Raw genomic sequence first — 18,027 nt, 5'->3', positions numbered from 1 at the left:
GCTCGTAAAGAAAGAGGTAGGCAGCTGGGATCAGTGCGATAATTGCTAGTGATGTGCAAATGAAGCTTCATGAAGCACTTGTGATATTTCTGGACTTGTCGAGATGGCATTAGTGATTTGAAGTGGGAATTTAATATGTTTTCATTGCACCGGTGTTTGTCTTTAAACCAAGAGCACCGTTTCAAGGAGTAAAAAATATAATTGTTTCATGAAGCTTCGTTTGCAAGAATAGCAAAATATCGATTTCATATTCGATACCTTTGGGTGTCTGTGAACCTGAAATTCTTGAAGCCAATTTACAAGACAAAAATGGAATGCAAACAACACAAAATGTTGCTTTTTTATTTTTTTTTTATCGGGACCGTGATGCTTTTAATGACCTGCCGGCCTCATACTCCCCAATACAGTAATCCTCTCGCTGAATCATAGTTATTTACAATCCGTAATGAATTCTGCCAGTTGCAATCATCTACTGACAAATCTTTTTTCTTGCCTCCAAGAATTTGTCGTCCTTATAATCGAAATGTTTCACTTGAAATAAGGCCTTGTTAGTGGTGCCAAAATGTGTTTGCAGTTGCGGCTGTCCTGCAAAAAAAAAAAGGAAAACTTTGAATCTTAAATATCCCTTTGCAGCCCCTTACTTGGAATCTCACCATTTGTTATCATAGTCTCGAGGAAATGCAGCTCATTAGGGCGCTTTATGGTCACGTTTGTCTTCAGGAAGGAGACCAGGATGGACTCATCAGTGCTCGATTCCGCTGATTGGTTGGACATACATTGAAAAGCAATATATATGCAAAAGTATTTGCATCTCACTATAACCACCTTTTTTTTTTTGTCCTTTAGGTCGCAAGTTCGTCATTGCCAATGCAAGAGTGGAGAACTGCGCCATTATCTTCTGCAACGATGGCTTCTGCCTCATGTGCGGTTACTCGCGAGCCGAGATCATGCAGAAGCCGTGCACGTGTAACTTTCTGTATGGACCCGAAACCAAACGTCTGGCCATCGCTCAGATGGCGCAGGCCCTGCTGGGCTCTGAAGAGAGGAAAGTGGAGATCAACCTTTACCGCAAAGATGGTAGGATTTTTTTTTTTGTTGAACAAGCTATATGTGAGGATGCAAAAAAAATGTTACCTAATATTTTAGGTTTGAATGTGACAATTCAGATTGACTTTCTCGTGCTTGGAACTGTTAAGAATTAGAAAGGCCTGGCAGTGCAGTTCATGGAAGCATCAATTTTATTTTTTCACCAAGTGTAGCAAATTTGAACAACTGTGTCGAGTTTGGAAGATCGAAAGTAACCAAATAATATTTGAGGGGTTTTTTTTCCCCTTCCATTTTATGCATGAGGTTGTTTATCTGGTGTACTACTTGTCATCTGCATGCTCATTTTGTATGCAAGCTGTTGTGCATGAAAAACTTGACTACTTGGTTTTGATATGCTAATTTCCTGTCTCTGCGCCAGTGATTGGAATTTAATCAACCTTTTCTCATATTTGCTTCTCTCCAAAGTAACTCCAAAAAGCAATTGTATTGCATTTTTTCTCTTTCAGTAATTACCATTAACATGACATCAATTTGTCTTTCGATAAATATTCTTAAAAGAAGCCAGGGGGGGGGAACGTCACCTTCATAGTCTGGTTTCCAAGGGTGACAGCATAATTATGTTTGCAGTCATGACTGCTGGACCAGTACCAGATAACAGGAAGCCGGTATTGGTATCAGTAGGCAGCTTCCATGGCAATAAAATGCCGCCATTGTATTCACGCTGGCAAGTCCCGGAGCCTCCGCTCGACATTTTGCACCTGCGAACGGCAGAAGGAGAAAAAGGAGAGACAGATGGAGGAATATTGCGGGGAAGATGAAAGGCCTCGGAAGAAACGGAGGCGAAACAAGAGGGCAAGAAGACATAAGAGGCAAGAGAAACAACATAACAGGCGACGTGCGGAATGGCCAAGGCGAAGCATGAAGGAGAGAAACGGTGACAGTTTGAAAGTGTCTTCCTCACATCATTTGAGCACGCTGGTGGTCAGAGGAAGTCACCAGCTGTCTCTTCTCCGCACATTTTATGTTCTAGTCTTCAGAACAGAGGCTCGACAACACAAACAAGCCGCTCATCAAAATTCTGCAAAACATTTCCCCCCCCCCTCTGATGTTCTTATATCACCCATTGGATATATACGTCGACACTGTTGACTCGAACAGTTTTAGTCTTTCAAAAAGGGAAATGCTGAGTTGTTTCTGTTATCGCCGTTTCTCAGCTTTGTTTTGTCTGGTACTTGCAATTCTTTGCCGATGTTTAGTCTTCTACTTCTCAATTTTCATCCCTGTCTCCTGCCCGTCTACGGATGAATGCCGTTAAGGTCAAACGTCGCAAATATTTATAAACATTTCAAAAGCGACATCCTCACTGAAAGTCCGAGTCACAAACATTGACCAAGTAAGTCATTCATCGTAAAAGGATGTCACTTCTTCATAGTATTTTGAAAAGTCATTCTTTGATAAGAAAGATTGTGTTTGTGTCGTCGTTGTAAAGGGAAGCTATCCCGACATGCACTCACGGATGACCACAATACATGCACACGCTCGTTTGGGCCCATTTATCTAGTGCCAAGCTTCGGCGTGAGCCTTCACAATGATAGATCTCCCTTCTCGCTCTCACGCTCAATTGTCCGACTCCGATTGCTCACGAGCTTAATCAATCATGCTCTCCGGGAAACCTGCACACACACACCCACAAAGTGCATGTGGAGGCTTAGAAGCAAAAGGGATACTGACCTGGTTGGACATTACTCCGCAAGCAAGGTTCCACCTGCACTTGGGTGCATTGATTTTGTATTGGAACTTCAAATTTTGTGCACACACTCAGAGCTGACAACGAGGCGCTCTAAAGTAGTCACGCCAGAATGCTATTTTGGTAGTCAATGTATATTTAATGTTAGATAAATATTTTCCTGTACATTGTGATTGTGTCCGAAGAATTGCCCGGCTCCCACTTGGGTATGCTATATTGTTTCCTGTGTATTAGCAGTCCATTCAAGTGGAATTGAAAAGGAAATTGCTTTCCCTAAGTCTGAGCAATCAGGTGTGACATTTTTATGAGCGCAGACAAAGAAATCGGCATTGTGATACGGAAATAATTGTACGTTTTCGGCTCAGACTTTAACACGAGGATACATTCAGACTTGGGCGCTAATGCAAAATGAATAGAAATGTTCCGGTTGCTGATGGTGACAAGAAGAAAATGTCAAGCGGCTCTGTTTGTAATTTGTTCATTCTATTCCGTTTGTCATGTTTGCGCTGTGTACTGAATGAACAGCGCAGCGTTAACACTGAGATCCCAGTGGGAACATGGCGCCCTGTTTGACTTTTGATTGCCTAGCAGCAGTAGTTAAGCAAAGTACTTAGGTAGGCATGGGGTTGGCACTCTCTGGGACCTGCTATGGATCTGGAGTGCTCCTAATACACCATTATCATTTGCCCACACATGAAATTTCATTATGTCAGAAGAAGAGGCGTCCCTTTCAAAACACATAATGAGGGATTTTGTTTCATGGAAAGACTCAATGACATAAAAACAAAAAAAAATGCTTCTCTAATTGTGACTAAGCCCGCAAAGGGATAGAGAATTATTTTTATTTTTTTTGTCTGTAGTGGATTGGAACACTTTCAGCGTCGTGGTCATCAGTCGCGGTCATCTGTCTCTTGATAAAGCGCCTTGTTGCTGGGTTAGCGTGCACATTCCTCGTTATTAATGACATCCAAATAATTTATCATGACGATTGCGTTAGCGCTGTATTGTGTGTCTGCCTCATTAGTCACTTAATGTGCTATGCCAAGCTGCTTGGCATGCTCACACGTTCACTCGCAAGTGACACAGCCCGGCCAAGACGGAACACGGCGTTGGCCTTCCAAACAGCATGGCCGACGATCTGTTGCTGTGTGCTTACTGGAGACTAACAGCCGTATCAATGTTGATGTTAGGTACACAGCGGCGACCTTTCCATCTGTTTCCATACGCTGATAAGGAACCTTGTGTAATTGTGTTAAAGAGTCACTTTAATTACCTTCTGATGGAAATTACTTCAAAGCAGCCAACAGCGGCGCACAACAGTAGCTTTCAGGTTTTTGTCTTCATTTTTATTTGAATAAAACAAAATGATATTTCATTAGATTTTTTATTAATTTAATTCAATACTATTATTTTTATTTTATTAATTTTATTTAATATTATAATGATATTTTTTATTTATATTTTTGATATTATGGTATTTTTTAGATGGACTGATGGATACTTTATATATCCCAGGAGCATTAAAGTTACAGAATTCAGCTGTAATAAAATAAGTCATGAAAGTGAAACTAAAATCTAAGTTGTTATTCACGTATAAGTCTTTTACATCAACATCATGTTTGCATTGGGGTATAATTTTAATCTGTCTATTATAGCAATGATTTGTACAACATTTAGTTAAAAACGGTAAACAAACAATTCATTGATTAACTATTTAATAATCGGTTAATTGTGGATTGACGAATTAATCGTCCCGCCTCTACAGTATTATTTTATGTTGGTTCAGTGATTCAATCAAAGTTAAATGAGATGGAAAAATTCAAATATGACTTTGCCCATAATTAGAGCAGACGTTGGGTGGTCCAAAGTCCAGTCAGGTAAAGCTCATAAAAAGCACGCTGGCGATGTGCATGATGTGACTGAGTAAGAACGCACTTCACCAAAGTGAAGGTTGACCGTAAACGAGTGATCCACGCTCGTAATAGGGTTCGCAGATGAGAACCGGGGTGAAAATAAACAACATCCAAACGGGTAATGGTTTCCCTCGTATGGATTGAGTACTTCATTTATCTTCTTGGCAGTAGGCCATCAGCGGCTGTCCGTCAAATCCTCCACTTGCGTGTGGACCCTAATATCAATCACTTGTGATTGAGTCTCCTCCACGACGCAAATGTCTTTAATTCTTCTTTGCTGCGCGGACTAAAGCGGATATTGAATTGAAGGTAGTCCATGATAAATCCAAATTAAAAAAAGGCTCAATTTTTTTAACGCGCTATGTAAATTCCTAATGGCTTCGCATTTACTAGCATTGATTATACAGCCCCATTTCCAGCTTTGTTTACGCTTGGAGGGAGAGTAGTCGGTTGGGGATATATTTTCACGGTTTCTCCGAATTACTCGATGTATCGTTTCGAATTGAGAATTGTTTTCTCGTCGCTTTTGTCTCACAGGCATGGATCAGCTTTCAAATTAGATTTGAAACAACATTCTTTTTTGCAGCCAGCTTTTGACTGTTCCAATTTTTAACCAAATGACGTCTTAACTCATTCACTGCCAACCCAGTTAATATCTTTGACGTCGAAGGCACTCAATGACCGATTTGACTGCGAGAAAATCAAAAGTAGCACCACAAAAACAAACTTGTTGGTGTGAATCCCGATAGCACCAAACCAAATCTAGTGACGGCATTATATTGTCAAGGACTGTTAAGGAGATGTTTAATAACCCGATGCAGCTAATGATGTTTAACGCATAGGGTATTAGTACGCTTTTGAAATCTCGCTGTGTATAAATGCTTTATCTGCCGAAATTGCCTTCCTTTAATCCATGACACTTTGTCCTGTTTCTCAAAGTCAAACGTATCATCACCAACAATGACAAAATCATTTTCCAGCCGTACTTAAGCTTTAAATATCAACCCCCATGTTTACGAGAGCACTCAAGAACCAGGCAAGGTCAAAAGGTGATTCAACTTATCGGATAGACTGTCTTTTCTGATGCTTTTAGGGACTGAATATAGCTCAATTTAGAAGAGGGGGGGGTAATGGAACAAGATGGACGTTTGATAATCGAACAAATGCAAAAGAGTGAGTATTTTTTGCTACCCGTGCAACTTTGCCGATTCGTTCCAATTCAAAGACTTATTGATTTGAGTGCTGTCGAGAAAATCTTTCAGTTTTTTTAACTTGGCTATTTGCTCGGCTTCCGTTTTTAAAACACGCTCACGCCAGGTTGCCTTATTGATTTCCTGCGGGGGATTCCGGCCGCTCATCCTCAATCCACACCGTCACGCCTGAATCGGACTCCCAATTGGCGAGATGAGCGCTTGGCGCCAGGTGATATCCCGACGAGGGTCAGCTGACCTGCTGACTTCAGATGGTCCGATAGCGCTCGATACTCAGGTGAAACCCTAGCGCCTCATCCCGTTAATCCTGGACGCGGGAAGCGCACACGTGACCCGCGGCTCGCCTGGGGCCCCATTCCGCATGCAATATTCACCACTCACGGCTCGGTGTAGCTAATCCACGGCTTCTGGAATTTATGGTTCATATTACACTCAGGCTAGCGAGGAGCTTCCAGACGGTGTTTGCACTCAAGTCACAAAAACCCTAAACCAATTCAAAGGCGGTTTCAAAGGCTTTACAAAGTATAGAAAAGCAAAAACAAATGCTATCCAAACAGAATACCATTACCAAAATCAATAAAAGTTATGTTTAACTTGAATATGCTTGCTTTCATTCGGGTCACGTTATAAGTTTGAGCTCCTTAAAAAGCGTTTAAAATATTGCTCTAAATATCTATTCACCTCGTAAATGGGAAACACAATTCGAATGAAGTAAAAGCCCCCCATCATCCCTTGGCTGTTCATCAACTCATCTTTTCTTTCTTGATTAAAAAAAACACCATCAAAACGACTTTGACGTTTAACAGCCTCAAACGTCCGGTAATTTTTTAAAACATTTTTTTACTGTCCCAAAAAGTCATTACGTTTTTTTTATTGAGATGGGATACTCGGTTAGAATAACAAGCGCGCTGAAGGAAGTGTGCTCGCCACCACTTAATTAAAAGAAATGACTTTTTAATTCAAAGCAAATCATTCCCATATTTGTGACAGTAAAAAGTTATACCAAGGGCTATTAGTTGGACTCTTGACTTATTTAAGAGCAAGTGTAATTCCATTTGTACTATTAGAGTAAACAGTGGCGCCTCTGCTGAGTCAAGTGTCACATCCAGCTTTACTTCAAGTGGCTCTAGGTTACACCCCGATGCCTCCGACCCATGCATTATTCCTTCGGTGTAAATCCACACGATAGGAAATACGTCAGGTTGTCTCAGATGACACCATCTCCTTAATTGCCTCACTCGCCCCCTCCCTTCCTGCTAAGTCCATCCCACTTCAAAGTTTCTTTTGGCCGCTGTTGTTTGACACTTGAAGCAAGGCCAATTTGAAGAGGCTAACAAGATATCTGCTGACAAATCCATTGCGCTCGTGTAATTGTCTACTATAAATATGTACAAGATGGGATCAGAACAATACACAATGACCTCTGACTGGAACCACTTGAGACTATAGAAAAGCTATTTCCAATTTGAGGATTGGTTTTCTAAGTTGATCTGTACCAGATATTTCTAAAGGAGAACTGGAGTGAATTGATTTTTAGCCAGCATTCTTCCCAGGAGTTGAAGACAGGCTATGATATAATAGCTTTTTGGATACATTCGCCTTTAGCTCTGAACATTTTACAGGATACATTTTACAGGATAGCACGAACTGATTCTCTCCATCAATACGTGTCCAATTTGTCGAGCTTATTATTTATCATCAATCATGAGCAGATGGTTGCATTCAAAATTTTGATTGCATCTACTATAGGCTAGAAAATTCATATTTGGGCTTGCAGTTATTGTCATCGTAAATAATTTGCAGTATAGAACTGGCAACATAAACTATTCCCACAAATGTCTTATTCTGTGGCAAATTTGACATTTTTCAGTCTTTCTAAATCTACACACAGGATAAAAATAGCAGCAGGGACGAACTGTTTGATCTTTTGAAGGCTTCACTGCCCAGAATAAAATATTAAAATCAAATGAAGCCCATCTGCCACCGGAGAATCTACAAATCCACGACATTTCGGTATATTCCTCGCCTTTTGGTTTATTCCCTCAGCAAAGCCATCAATGTGTTCATAAATGCGCTTCTCTGCATCTGAGGTAAATAAAGCGTGAGTTTAATTAAAAGAAAACATCTTCTTCAGGTCATTTGCTGCAGGAGAGAAATGTTACCGCTGCTTCTCTACCTTCGAATATAGCCTAACACCATTTGGATAGAAGGTAGTTCATCTCTGCATACACAAAGACATCAGCCTATGTGTTGGGAAATAAACAAAGAAATAGTTTACAGTTGACATCTGATGTATATTATCCATTGATCCACATTCTTTACTGCTTGTGCCCACTTATTGCAAAACACGTACCCTATAATATAATATAATATAATATAATATAATATAATATAATATAATATAATATAATATAATATAATATAATATAATATAATATAATATAATATAATATAATATAATATAATATAATATAATATAATATAATATAATATAATATAATATAATATAATATAATATAATATAATATAATATAATATAATATAATATAATATAATATAATATAATATAATATAACAACATAACATAACATAACATAACATAACATAACATAACATAACATAACATAACATAACATAACATAACATAACATAACATAACATAACATAACATAACATAACATAACATAACATAACATAACATAACATAACATAACATAACATAACATAACATAATATAATATAATATAATATAATTATATAGACATATGTTTTGAAACTTTTCATTCAGTAGTTGGGGAGAGACAGTTGAACATTCTGTGCTGCTCAGTGAGTTGGTGTGTGTGTCTGTGCTCGTGTGTGTCTTGCCCCCCTGAGTTTCTTGCTGATTAGAGCAGGTTTCGCCATGAGCTAATCCAGCTCTCATGCTCTTGCTCGGCGAGTTTAGGCCACAGGGAGCAGAGGGGAAACACTCAATCAATCCCCCCCTGCCTTTCGGAGCATGCGAGAGGTCGGTCATGTCACACCTCAAGGTGACTGCAGAATACATAATCGCACACTGGCAGACACGTGCGGTGAGCGAATAAGCACCGTATCATAACCCCGCTCATCGGCATGTCCACAAATATTTTGTCGGACTTTTGTTTTTTTTTAAACACAGACTTAACCGAGTTTAAGTTTATTGCTAAGAAAGTGAGCGCTGATTGTTCTCCATTTTTGTTCATTGTCAATCACAGCTAATCTAAACTGATAATAAATGACTTGACATGACCACTGAATGATTCAGATCTCATTTTCTATTGCCAAAGGTAAATGTCATTCCGACAGTTACAGATGTCCTGCGGCTAAATCAGCAGAGGAACTCCTTAAACGATCGAATTGGAAATGAACATTGCAACGAATCATCTGCACTTAATTGCACCGGCAATAAGCAAAAGCTTCTGACGGGAATATTGATACACCGCACAATATTGAAAATGATTCGAAAATAATTAAATCCACTCTCCGAATTGAACTGGAGAGGTTTCGAGGTTTCATTTGTGAGCATAAGCTGATACGGCAATAAACGGAAACTTTCTGAGAGCAACACAGTATAGCGGGATTAATTGTTTGTGTGTATGTGCTGTGTGGCACTAAATGCACCCACTCAGCAGGATGACAGAAAAGCAGCAGGATGACAAAAGGAGACAAGGACCGACTGTTGACCTTGCCTGAGCCCGGGGTGGGCTCTGTTGAAGGAGTGTCATGAGGAGGCACCATGTTGTCATGCTTGTAATCACATTACACAAGTCTGTGCTCCGTGCTGAAATGTGATTATCTATTCATATATAGGAATGACCAGTAGTGCATACAAAAATGGGAAGATAAGAACGAGAGACTTCTTATGTGATTATAGATGAAGTGTTTGTGTGAGACTTCCCAACAGCAGGTCTAAAGCCAATTTTTTTTTTCTCAGCTGTTACATGTTGTCAGGCTGGTCCTCCTAATGGCAGTCCTGTTTCTCATTAGTAAGACCATTATCGCTCCTCCATTATTTAATTGATTTAATTCCATGTCCCGTTCTGCCCACCACTGGTCCGCTTCACTTTTGGGTTCAACGCACCATGCCTCCTTCGTTATTAGCAACACAAGCATCATAATAGACTCACATGTAACAAGGATAAAAGAAATATATTTTGGTGGCTTGGATCTAATGTTGATCCTTTCAATTTAGTTAATCTGTGAGAGAGAGGGCTGCGCCAATGTGGGAGTGGTCACAGCCAACTTCATTCATGCTCAATACAAGTGACTATTTATGATTCAGAATAGAATAGAAAAGAATAGAATAGAATAGATCTTTATTTGGCATTGTCACATGTACAACGAAATTTAAAAAGTGCCAACCGATCCGCGCATGAGATAAAAAATAAATATGATACTATCATGATCATAGTATATGACCCCGGAACAGATCCCCGCCATTATTTTTTTCCCATAACAAAGATATTTGCAAATGCAAGCAAATCTGGCCTGTAACAACTCATAATCAGTCAATTCTATATCGTCTTTACTTTTTAGTCTCATTGTGCAAATGCTGCAATCAATCAAAATGAAATCCGCGACACTTTCTGGATGGATGATATTAGTCTTCAAGGCCCAAACACTTATTGATTCTGGAATCTTGTGCTTTTTCCGCACATAAATCAAAGTCAATAGCATTGCCAAGAATAATAGTTAGGCAGCGACGATGCAGAAAGGATTTTATGAAAGTCCCACATACCTTATAGAACAATTTAAGCATCCAATCGGATTGCTTCCATGTTCCTCACTAAATATAGTTGGGATTATTTTCATTGATTTCAATTTATTTTACTCAAATATACTGCAATATATTAACTAACATGAAAATCCTCCATTCATTTCTTTGTTATGCCTTTTAGCGATAGTGTTTTTTTCCAAATGTCTAGTTTTCCATTTCCCCCTCCTGTCTATTGCTGCACTTTCATTTTGTTTACATAACAGACAGACAAGTCCCTAATCTCGCTGATATTATTACGACGTAACTAAGTCATGTGTAAACACGGGGAAAATGTGGGGGTCTGCTCAGACCCGTCCGAACCAGACGGGACCCCGGCCAGATTAAGGTCTTTACAGTAGAATGCGGCTTTATCTCAGCATCCACAATGCAGTCTCATTTCCTCTGACATCAGATAACACAATTACTATGTGAATTAGAACATGTCCTGATTACTTGCACATTACGGGGCTCTCTGTACAGACTGGAGAGATTGCGCCGATACAATCTTGAGAAAAGAAAAAAAAAGATGTGCAAGTCAGTAAAGTGTGCGCCGAGGTTCCTAAAAAGAAAAAGGCGGAACAATCAAGACATCAGCTCGTTGCTTCATGGTATCACATTATCATTAATTCAAGTGGGAGCCTGGAGGCGTGAAACACAAACAAGCTACTTCACTTGGTGATATATTAAACATCTAATTGGGAAAAAAAAAATGTTAGGGTACACGCCGGGGATTGAGTAGATGACGGACTTTCCCTTCTTTTCGCTTACATAGTTATTTAGAAACGATTCATCCATAAAAGTAATTAAATTATTCTCTAATTGTATTATTGCTGATTCTAGTAGTATATAATTAAAAAAAATCATGTGCTAGTGTTTCCCTTGTCCACATTTGAAAAAAAAAAAAAATGCATTGACTGCTTCTAAACAATTAGTTTGGCTCATATGTAAATTGACTATATATCTATTTAAGCTTTATTCAGACTGAAGACAGTCAGAATGGATAAAATAGATTCCCCACCAGCCATCTTTGTATAGTTTGGCATAACAATTGGATTGTTTTCGTGGCTAAAGAACTCAGAAGACACCCGCTTTAATTAATCGGGTTCCTCCATTCATTCTTATTGCCAGCTTTCTAATAGATTTCGGCATTATGGCTCCACACTGCAGCCCAGGGAGGGCGGGGAATCGTGTCAAGGGTCATTCATCAGTAACGGCGCCTGTCGCGGGAATAATGTTCTATGATTTGGAAGCTTCGAGTTTTTTTTTTTTTTTTATGTGGTTCTCTGGTCTAGGTTTCAATGTCACTGATCATCGCTGCCCTTTCAGTGTTTCCCCCACAACACATGTCGTAATGTGCAATTGCAACTCGTGAACACATGCCCACCATTTGTCTCGCACGCTTCGCCAAACGAAATTGGCAGATGCTTCGGTGGCTAAGTGTGTAATTCAAACTGTCTGTCCGTCAGGTGGCCATATCGCTTTTTAAATAAGCCCGAGCTGCTACTAAGGCCAATTCTAAATCTGGCCTTCTTTAATCCACGGCTTGAGAATCAATCTGCGGCAAGATGCAACAAAATCAACGACATGTTAAGTGTTTGTTTGTCTGCTTCGTTGCAGCTGTTTTGCGACAGCCGCCATCTTAGCGCACACAAAGGCTTACCGCTCATATTCCTGTCATCACTCTTTATAAGAAAAAACAAACAAACATGTTTTGTTGGAAGGAGGGTCGCTGGGGTTGAATTCATTCCAGCGCTGTCTTTTGGTAGATTTGAGTTTCCGAAGAAAAAAAAAACCTCTCTGTCTTTGAATAATGATGCTGCCTAGTCCTTCTGGACTGTCATCTCCAACCATCTTTAATTGGCCATTGGGAAGAGGCCACGTGAACAAAAAAAAAAAGTAGATATGAAGGATACAAGAGCAAAATAGCTTTTGACAGGCAATTTCTAACCTGATATTAAGAAAGTTGAATGCTCTTCGGGATTCCCTAGTTGGCTTTTAATGTTCAGCACAACCATCACAACCGGATTCAAAGCAACTGTGAGGGCGAGATTAATTACGATATTGAGCCCAGGCCCTTGAGCTGCTCTCACCCTGGCTGTGTTATATCGATAGCCTGATAGATGAAGGTGATGTGTCAGGGTAGTAAAAAACACACAGACAGCGCACGGCATTGAGCTGTTGTGCTCAATGCTGAGGACTGAGCCACTGGAGCCAAAGGCTTCTTCTGCCTTGTGATTGCTCTCCTTTGCTTTTTACAACTCTTTCCTTAGCTGATGCACGCAATGACGAAGCAGCAAATGTGATTTAGTTCAACTTTGGCAGATTTTTATACTGCAACTGGAACTTTGCTAACCAATTCAGGAGGAACCATTGCCCGCCACATCACGGCTCCTCTTTTGTGAGTTTAATTAGCTTTTGTTGGATATCTTGTGGCGGCTCGGTGGCGCACTTGGGTAGCACGTCCGCCTCACAGTTAGGAGGGTGCGGGTTCGATTCCACCTCCGGCCTTCCCTGTGTGGAGTTTGCATGTTCTCCCCGGGCCCGCGTGGGTTTTCTCCGGGCACTCCGGTTTCCTCCCACATCCCAAAAACATGCTTGGTAGGCCGATTGAACACTCCAAATTGTCCCTAGGTGTGAGTGCGAGTGCAAATGGTTGTTTGTCTCTGTGTGCCCTGCGATTGGCTAGCAACCGGTTCAGGGTGTCCCCCGCCTACTGCCCGATGACGGCTGGGATAGGCTCCAGCACGCCCGCGACCCCAGTGGGGACTAAGCGGTACAGAAAATGGATGGATGGATGGATATCTTGTTGCTCAATGTTTTACCATAACATCAATGCTAATTTCCGTAAGCATCAAACTGGCAGACTTTTGTTAATTGATTCTCTGTTTCAACATGTAAGTAAATAAATATAGTTTTTTTGAGGGGGGTTGATTTCATAGTACTTAACCCAGGAGTGACAAAACCAGCTTGAAACCTGCACACCTTGCCTCTTTTAATTTCCAACACAACTCCAGGTATCTAATTGCGCAACAATACCAGCACGTTTTTTTTTAAATTATTTTTTGCACGCCTCTTCTTCCTCTCTTACCGGCGCATTAAAACTTGACAGAGCATTTGATACACACTTGAAAAGCCAGCTGTCCGATTTGCTCCACTCAGTCTGAGGTCTCTGAAGTGCTGTTCTTTCCAATCCTCTCGCCACCATTTAAATAGCGCTGAAAGCTGACGTGGCGGTCTCGTTTGACTGTCATCTGCGGGGCACGTGTGATTTTTTTTCCACATAATGAGACGGTCCCGACTGCCAACGTCTCCACGCTGAGCTGCGCATAAAGGCTCAGTCACCCATTAAATTAAAGTTGTAGCGATTCTCGAGGTTTAGCAACAAGTGAGCGGACTTTATCATTGGATTGCAATTGGCTTCAATGTTTTCTCACATGCTCTGAAGCTTTTTGCCAGTGCAGTAGCACCTTTTGTGTGAGCAGAGTAATTGGATTTGTTTCAGCGCAAATCATCTCGGCAAATAAATTGCCGCCGACGTGGCAGTTGAAGCCGATGTGTTTGTGCTGAGATGAGTAATTGAATGAACTATGGGCTCTTATTAGTACCTCATAGTTGAGTGAGCGGGAATGAGCACGATGAGCTTAAGTAGGAGCCATCAAGTTGTTAATGATTTGATTTTGTACTTGATGACTTTGTCAGGTCTGGTTTTGAAAAGTACACAATGTAAAAAGTAATGTGATGCAGTACAAAGATTATTACTCGACAACATATATGCATAGTCGTTACCATTTATGTTTTCGGAGCCTAAACCGATTGGTTACGGTTAATAGAGCAAATTCTGTCTAAATGTATTTGCGGAATATATAGCTTTGGCAGTCAGCCACTCTTTATCTAGTTTGACTCTGTCCTTGGTGCTGAAGTCGCTGAACTCTCCTGTCTCCATCTATCCATCTGTGAACTCCAGTGACCTTTCTTTCTTTGGCATCCCGGCTCATGTCTAAATATCACAGACAATTTCCGAGCGACATTTGTTGTCCGATGAGTACTACGAGTGATTTTCAAAGAAAGCCGCGGGACATTGTTTGAGATAATCAGTTTTTTTTCGGAGTCAAAAAAAAAAAAAGAAATTAAGCCTCCGACTGTGAAATAATGGTCAAATTTAGTCATTCAGATTACTTTCACACGTTCTACCTAATGCTGTTTGACTTTCTTAAACATAATCATCCACTTTCTAATTTACCACCCCCTGGTGCGTCTATCCTTTCCTCTCGATCTCATTTACTTGGCCTGCTTTCAAGATAACTCTGCCAAGCTCCCCCCCCCCCCCCCCCCCCCATTACGTCAGTGGAACATTCTGACCAACTATGGTCAGCTTTCAGGTTTTTTTCCATCCAGCCATCAATTCTACCTAATGGCATGAAACACCATTAGCGGCTCATTATGCAAAGACATGACATGAAACCAATTCAAGGTTATCCAAGATACACATACCACTTAACCTGAGGGTTGTTTGTGTGTGTGTGTGTGTGTGTGTGTGCGTGGGAGAGAAAAGGCAATGATGACTGTCATTCATACATTTTGAAGTTCTCTTCTTTCGCCCTGAAGTGAAGAGGAGGTGGATGGACCGCCTTACATCAAACTTGATGGAGCAATAAATAAGACCTGCTGGGTCATAGGTTAGGTAGCGGTTCACATAGCTAACTTTCATGCAGCTAGCATGGGCTCATATACCACTCCATGCTTTTCACAATTGCCCCCAGGATTAACTGATCGTTGGTCCAAGGTGTCTAACTTGTGTCCTCGAAGGGAAGGCCGAGGAAAAAAATCGAAGGTAGCCAATGGGTCATAGCAGCTCCTTCGCAGGCTTTGTTTAAACGTGATGTTTCACTGACTCTATTTTTGTTGCCAGGCAACATAGAGCACAGTCTGTAGACTTTGCTGCGGTGTTGCACAACACTTGTAATTTACCGCCCTATTTTTTTTTTTTATGACTTGAGAGGGTGAAAACTTTTCTGTCTTGTCAGATCATTTGTCCGGAGTGTTTTGATGAAACATTAGCCGTGTCAATCTGTCAACCTCGCGACTCATTGCTCCATCCTGTCCTCATTTATGTTCCACCCCTCTACGTCCCGTTTACACCTCAACTCAATCCCAATGGACTTTTTCGGAAAGAGATGGATGTGGAGCCAGTGGCTTGTTTATTTCTGCATTATTCTACGTTATGGTTTAGTCCAGAAGTTTGTGTTTTGCTTTTATATGTGTGTATGCGCAGATCCATGACAGCAAAATGCTGACTGCACAGTTCTGTACCCCTGACTCGGGACTCAACTAATGAACCGCCGCCTCAAGGCTGTCTATGTGATTGCACCTCAGTACGGGACACCCGTCAGAGTTTGTATCCTTGTATCACTTCAGGGCCCAAACAGTCTCTGGCAATATTTGCCAAGTGACAGGTTGGCACACAATCAGGGCTCTGTGATTGACAGTGTCAGAAAGAGTCCTGAAGGTCAATAAACAGATTTTTCAATGCGGCTGACCCCAACTAAAGCAGCTCCTCCCATGTGGTCTTCATATTATATATTATTTATTATCTCTGGGCTGTCATACTTGGAAGCTACTGTTAGCAGGGTCTGCCTCGGTTTTACCATGAGAGAGCCAAACAATAAATGTAAATGTTTTTCTTCGCCACACTTGGCGATGTTTTGTTGCTCTCTTGTCTCCTTTTGAATTTAATTAGCCTTCTCACGAATGCCAATGACCACATTCGGAGCAAGTAAATAGAAATTGTTATTTGCGGGTGTTCAAAACAATCTTTTATGAATCATTAACCAGAAAAGCATCCTCAGTTGGTCAATATTAGGATTCAGATTTGACCCACTGGCTATCTTTCTCATTTTTCTTCAAAGTGTCCTTGAGCATGAAACTAAACACCTGGGAGCTCTTTTTTTTTTGGTGTCACGGTCAAATTCCAAATATCTGCACTCTGCTGCCAGTAACAATTCAATGCTTCCAACTTAGTCTGAGAAGTGACTTTTTTTGTGTCCCAGAATGACTTTGACGATGAAAATATAGCAGGCTGCATAGGTCGTTATGAAACAATATCATATGAATATTGGATCTGTTATATAGCATAGTCGTGTAGTGCAGTTATAAAATTATTATGAGAGAATCACCGCTGAAAAAGTATTAAATTACACCTAGTTATATAATATTAAAGTGCACGCATCCTTCATTTGCATGTTTTTTCTGCTGTTAATGAAATGTATCTAATTCCCACCTCCACCCATAATTAGTGCAGGTGCTGCTCAGGGCGAGCGTCTCCTGAGCATAAATAAAATTGATCCAGAATGCTGACATTTTTACATCATTTTTCTCAGGAAGACAACCTTGACGGCTTCACCTTACTGGTTTTAATGGGCCAGATGTGAAGCTGTTAAATGGAATGGAATCACCACCTTATTAAGATTAACAACACAACCCCCCACAACAACATTATAGACCACGGATGGATGTTTGCAAAGGAGTCCTTCCTCTCGCATCTCTTTGGGTTCCAAACCACACTACTGTATGCTGTGGGCAGCCACATGAAACTCCATCTGAGTATTACATTTCCTCAGTGGTCTGGAGAAAGATGGCAAATAGCGTCGGGTTTGCCATTTGCCATCCAATACTAATACAATCATCAAGAGCAATACTCTGTGCTCATTGGATTGTAAAGCCTCCACTGTGTAACATACAGCGCAAAGTAACTATCCAGTGTCGGCCAGGCTGCTCCTTCTCAAAAATACTAACTTTGAAAGAAGAGATGCGTGATGTTTTTTGGTACGGTCATTTTTACTTTTAATCAAAGCAGGGATCTTGCGCAATGTCGGTGAAATGAGTGACAATGGATATATATATATATACTGCAAGTAGAACTGTGCGTTCTTGTCCTTGCAAATATGGCAGACACACACAAGCATGCAGCACACACACACGTTCGTTTAGTAAGACAGCCTTTCCCTCCTTTTTATTCAATAGCAGCCTCTTACACTTATTTTCTCCCTCTCATCGTCCTCTCTTCTCGCTTCCAATCTGTCCCTCCTGCAGTGTGATGATGGTATTTTTTTCTTTTTTTTCTTTTTTGGAGCCCCAGCCCGACCACACAGCAACCCCCTCCTCTCGGCAAATAAAGACAGCAGGAGGCAATGATGGTAGATGGCTGTCTTGCAGCTCTGCTGAGCCCCGTCGTCGCTTGCGAGAAAAATGACAACAACCGTGTTAATATTTCCGACATGGAACATGATTCCTATCACAGATCATCCACTTCTATTTCCATTACAGTTACTGTAGTAG

At 40.7% G+C, this 18,027-nt stretch overlaps 1 protein-coding gene across 1 annotated transcript in view; it reads left to right on the top strand.

Annotated features, from left to right (window-relative positions):
* Positions 1-18,027, top strand: part of kcnh2b (potassium voltage-gated channel, subfamily H (eag-related), member 2b) — an 81,458-nt gene that overhangs the window by 7,998 nt on the left and 55,433 nt on the right. The window contains exon 2 of the mRNA XM_061266046.1: positions 847-1,077. Within this exon, the coding sequence (XP_061122030.1) occupies positions 847-1,077 (231 nt within the window). The remainder of the gene's footprint in view (positions 1-846; positions 1,078-18,027) is intronic.

This window comes from Syngnathus typhle, linkage group LG19, assembly GCF_033458585.1.
Source record: "Syngnathus typhle isolate RoL2023-S1 ecotype Sweden linkage group LG19, RoL_Styp_1.0, whole genome shotgun sequence".
NCBI classification, from domain to species: domain Eukaryota; kingdom Metazoa; phylum Chordata; class Actinopteri; order Syngnathiformes; family Syngnathidae; genus Syngnathus; species Syngnathus typhle.
The sequence above is the reverse complement of the archived record's forward strand: the minus strand, read 5'-3'. Positions and strand labels throughout refer to the sequence as shown.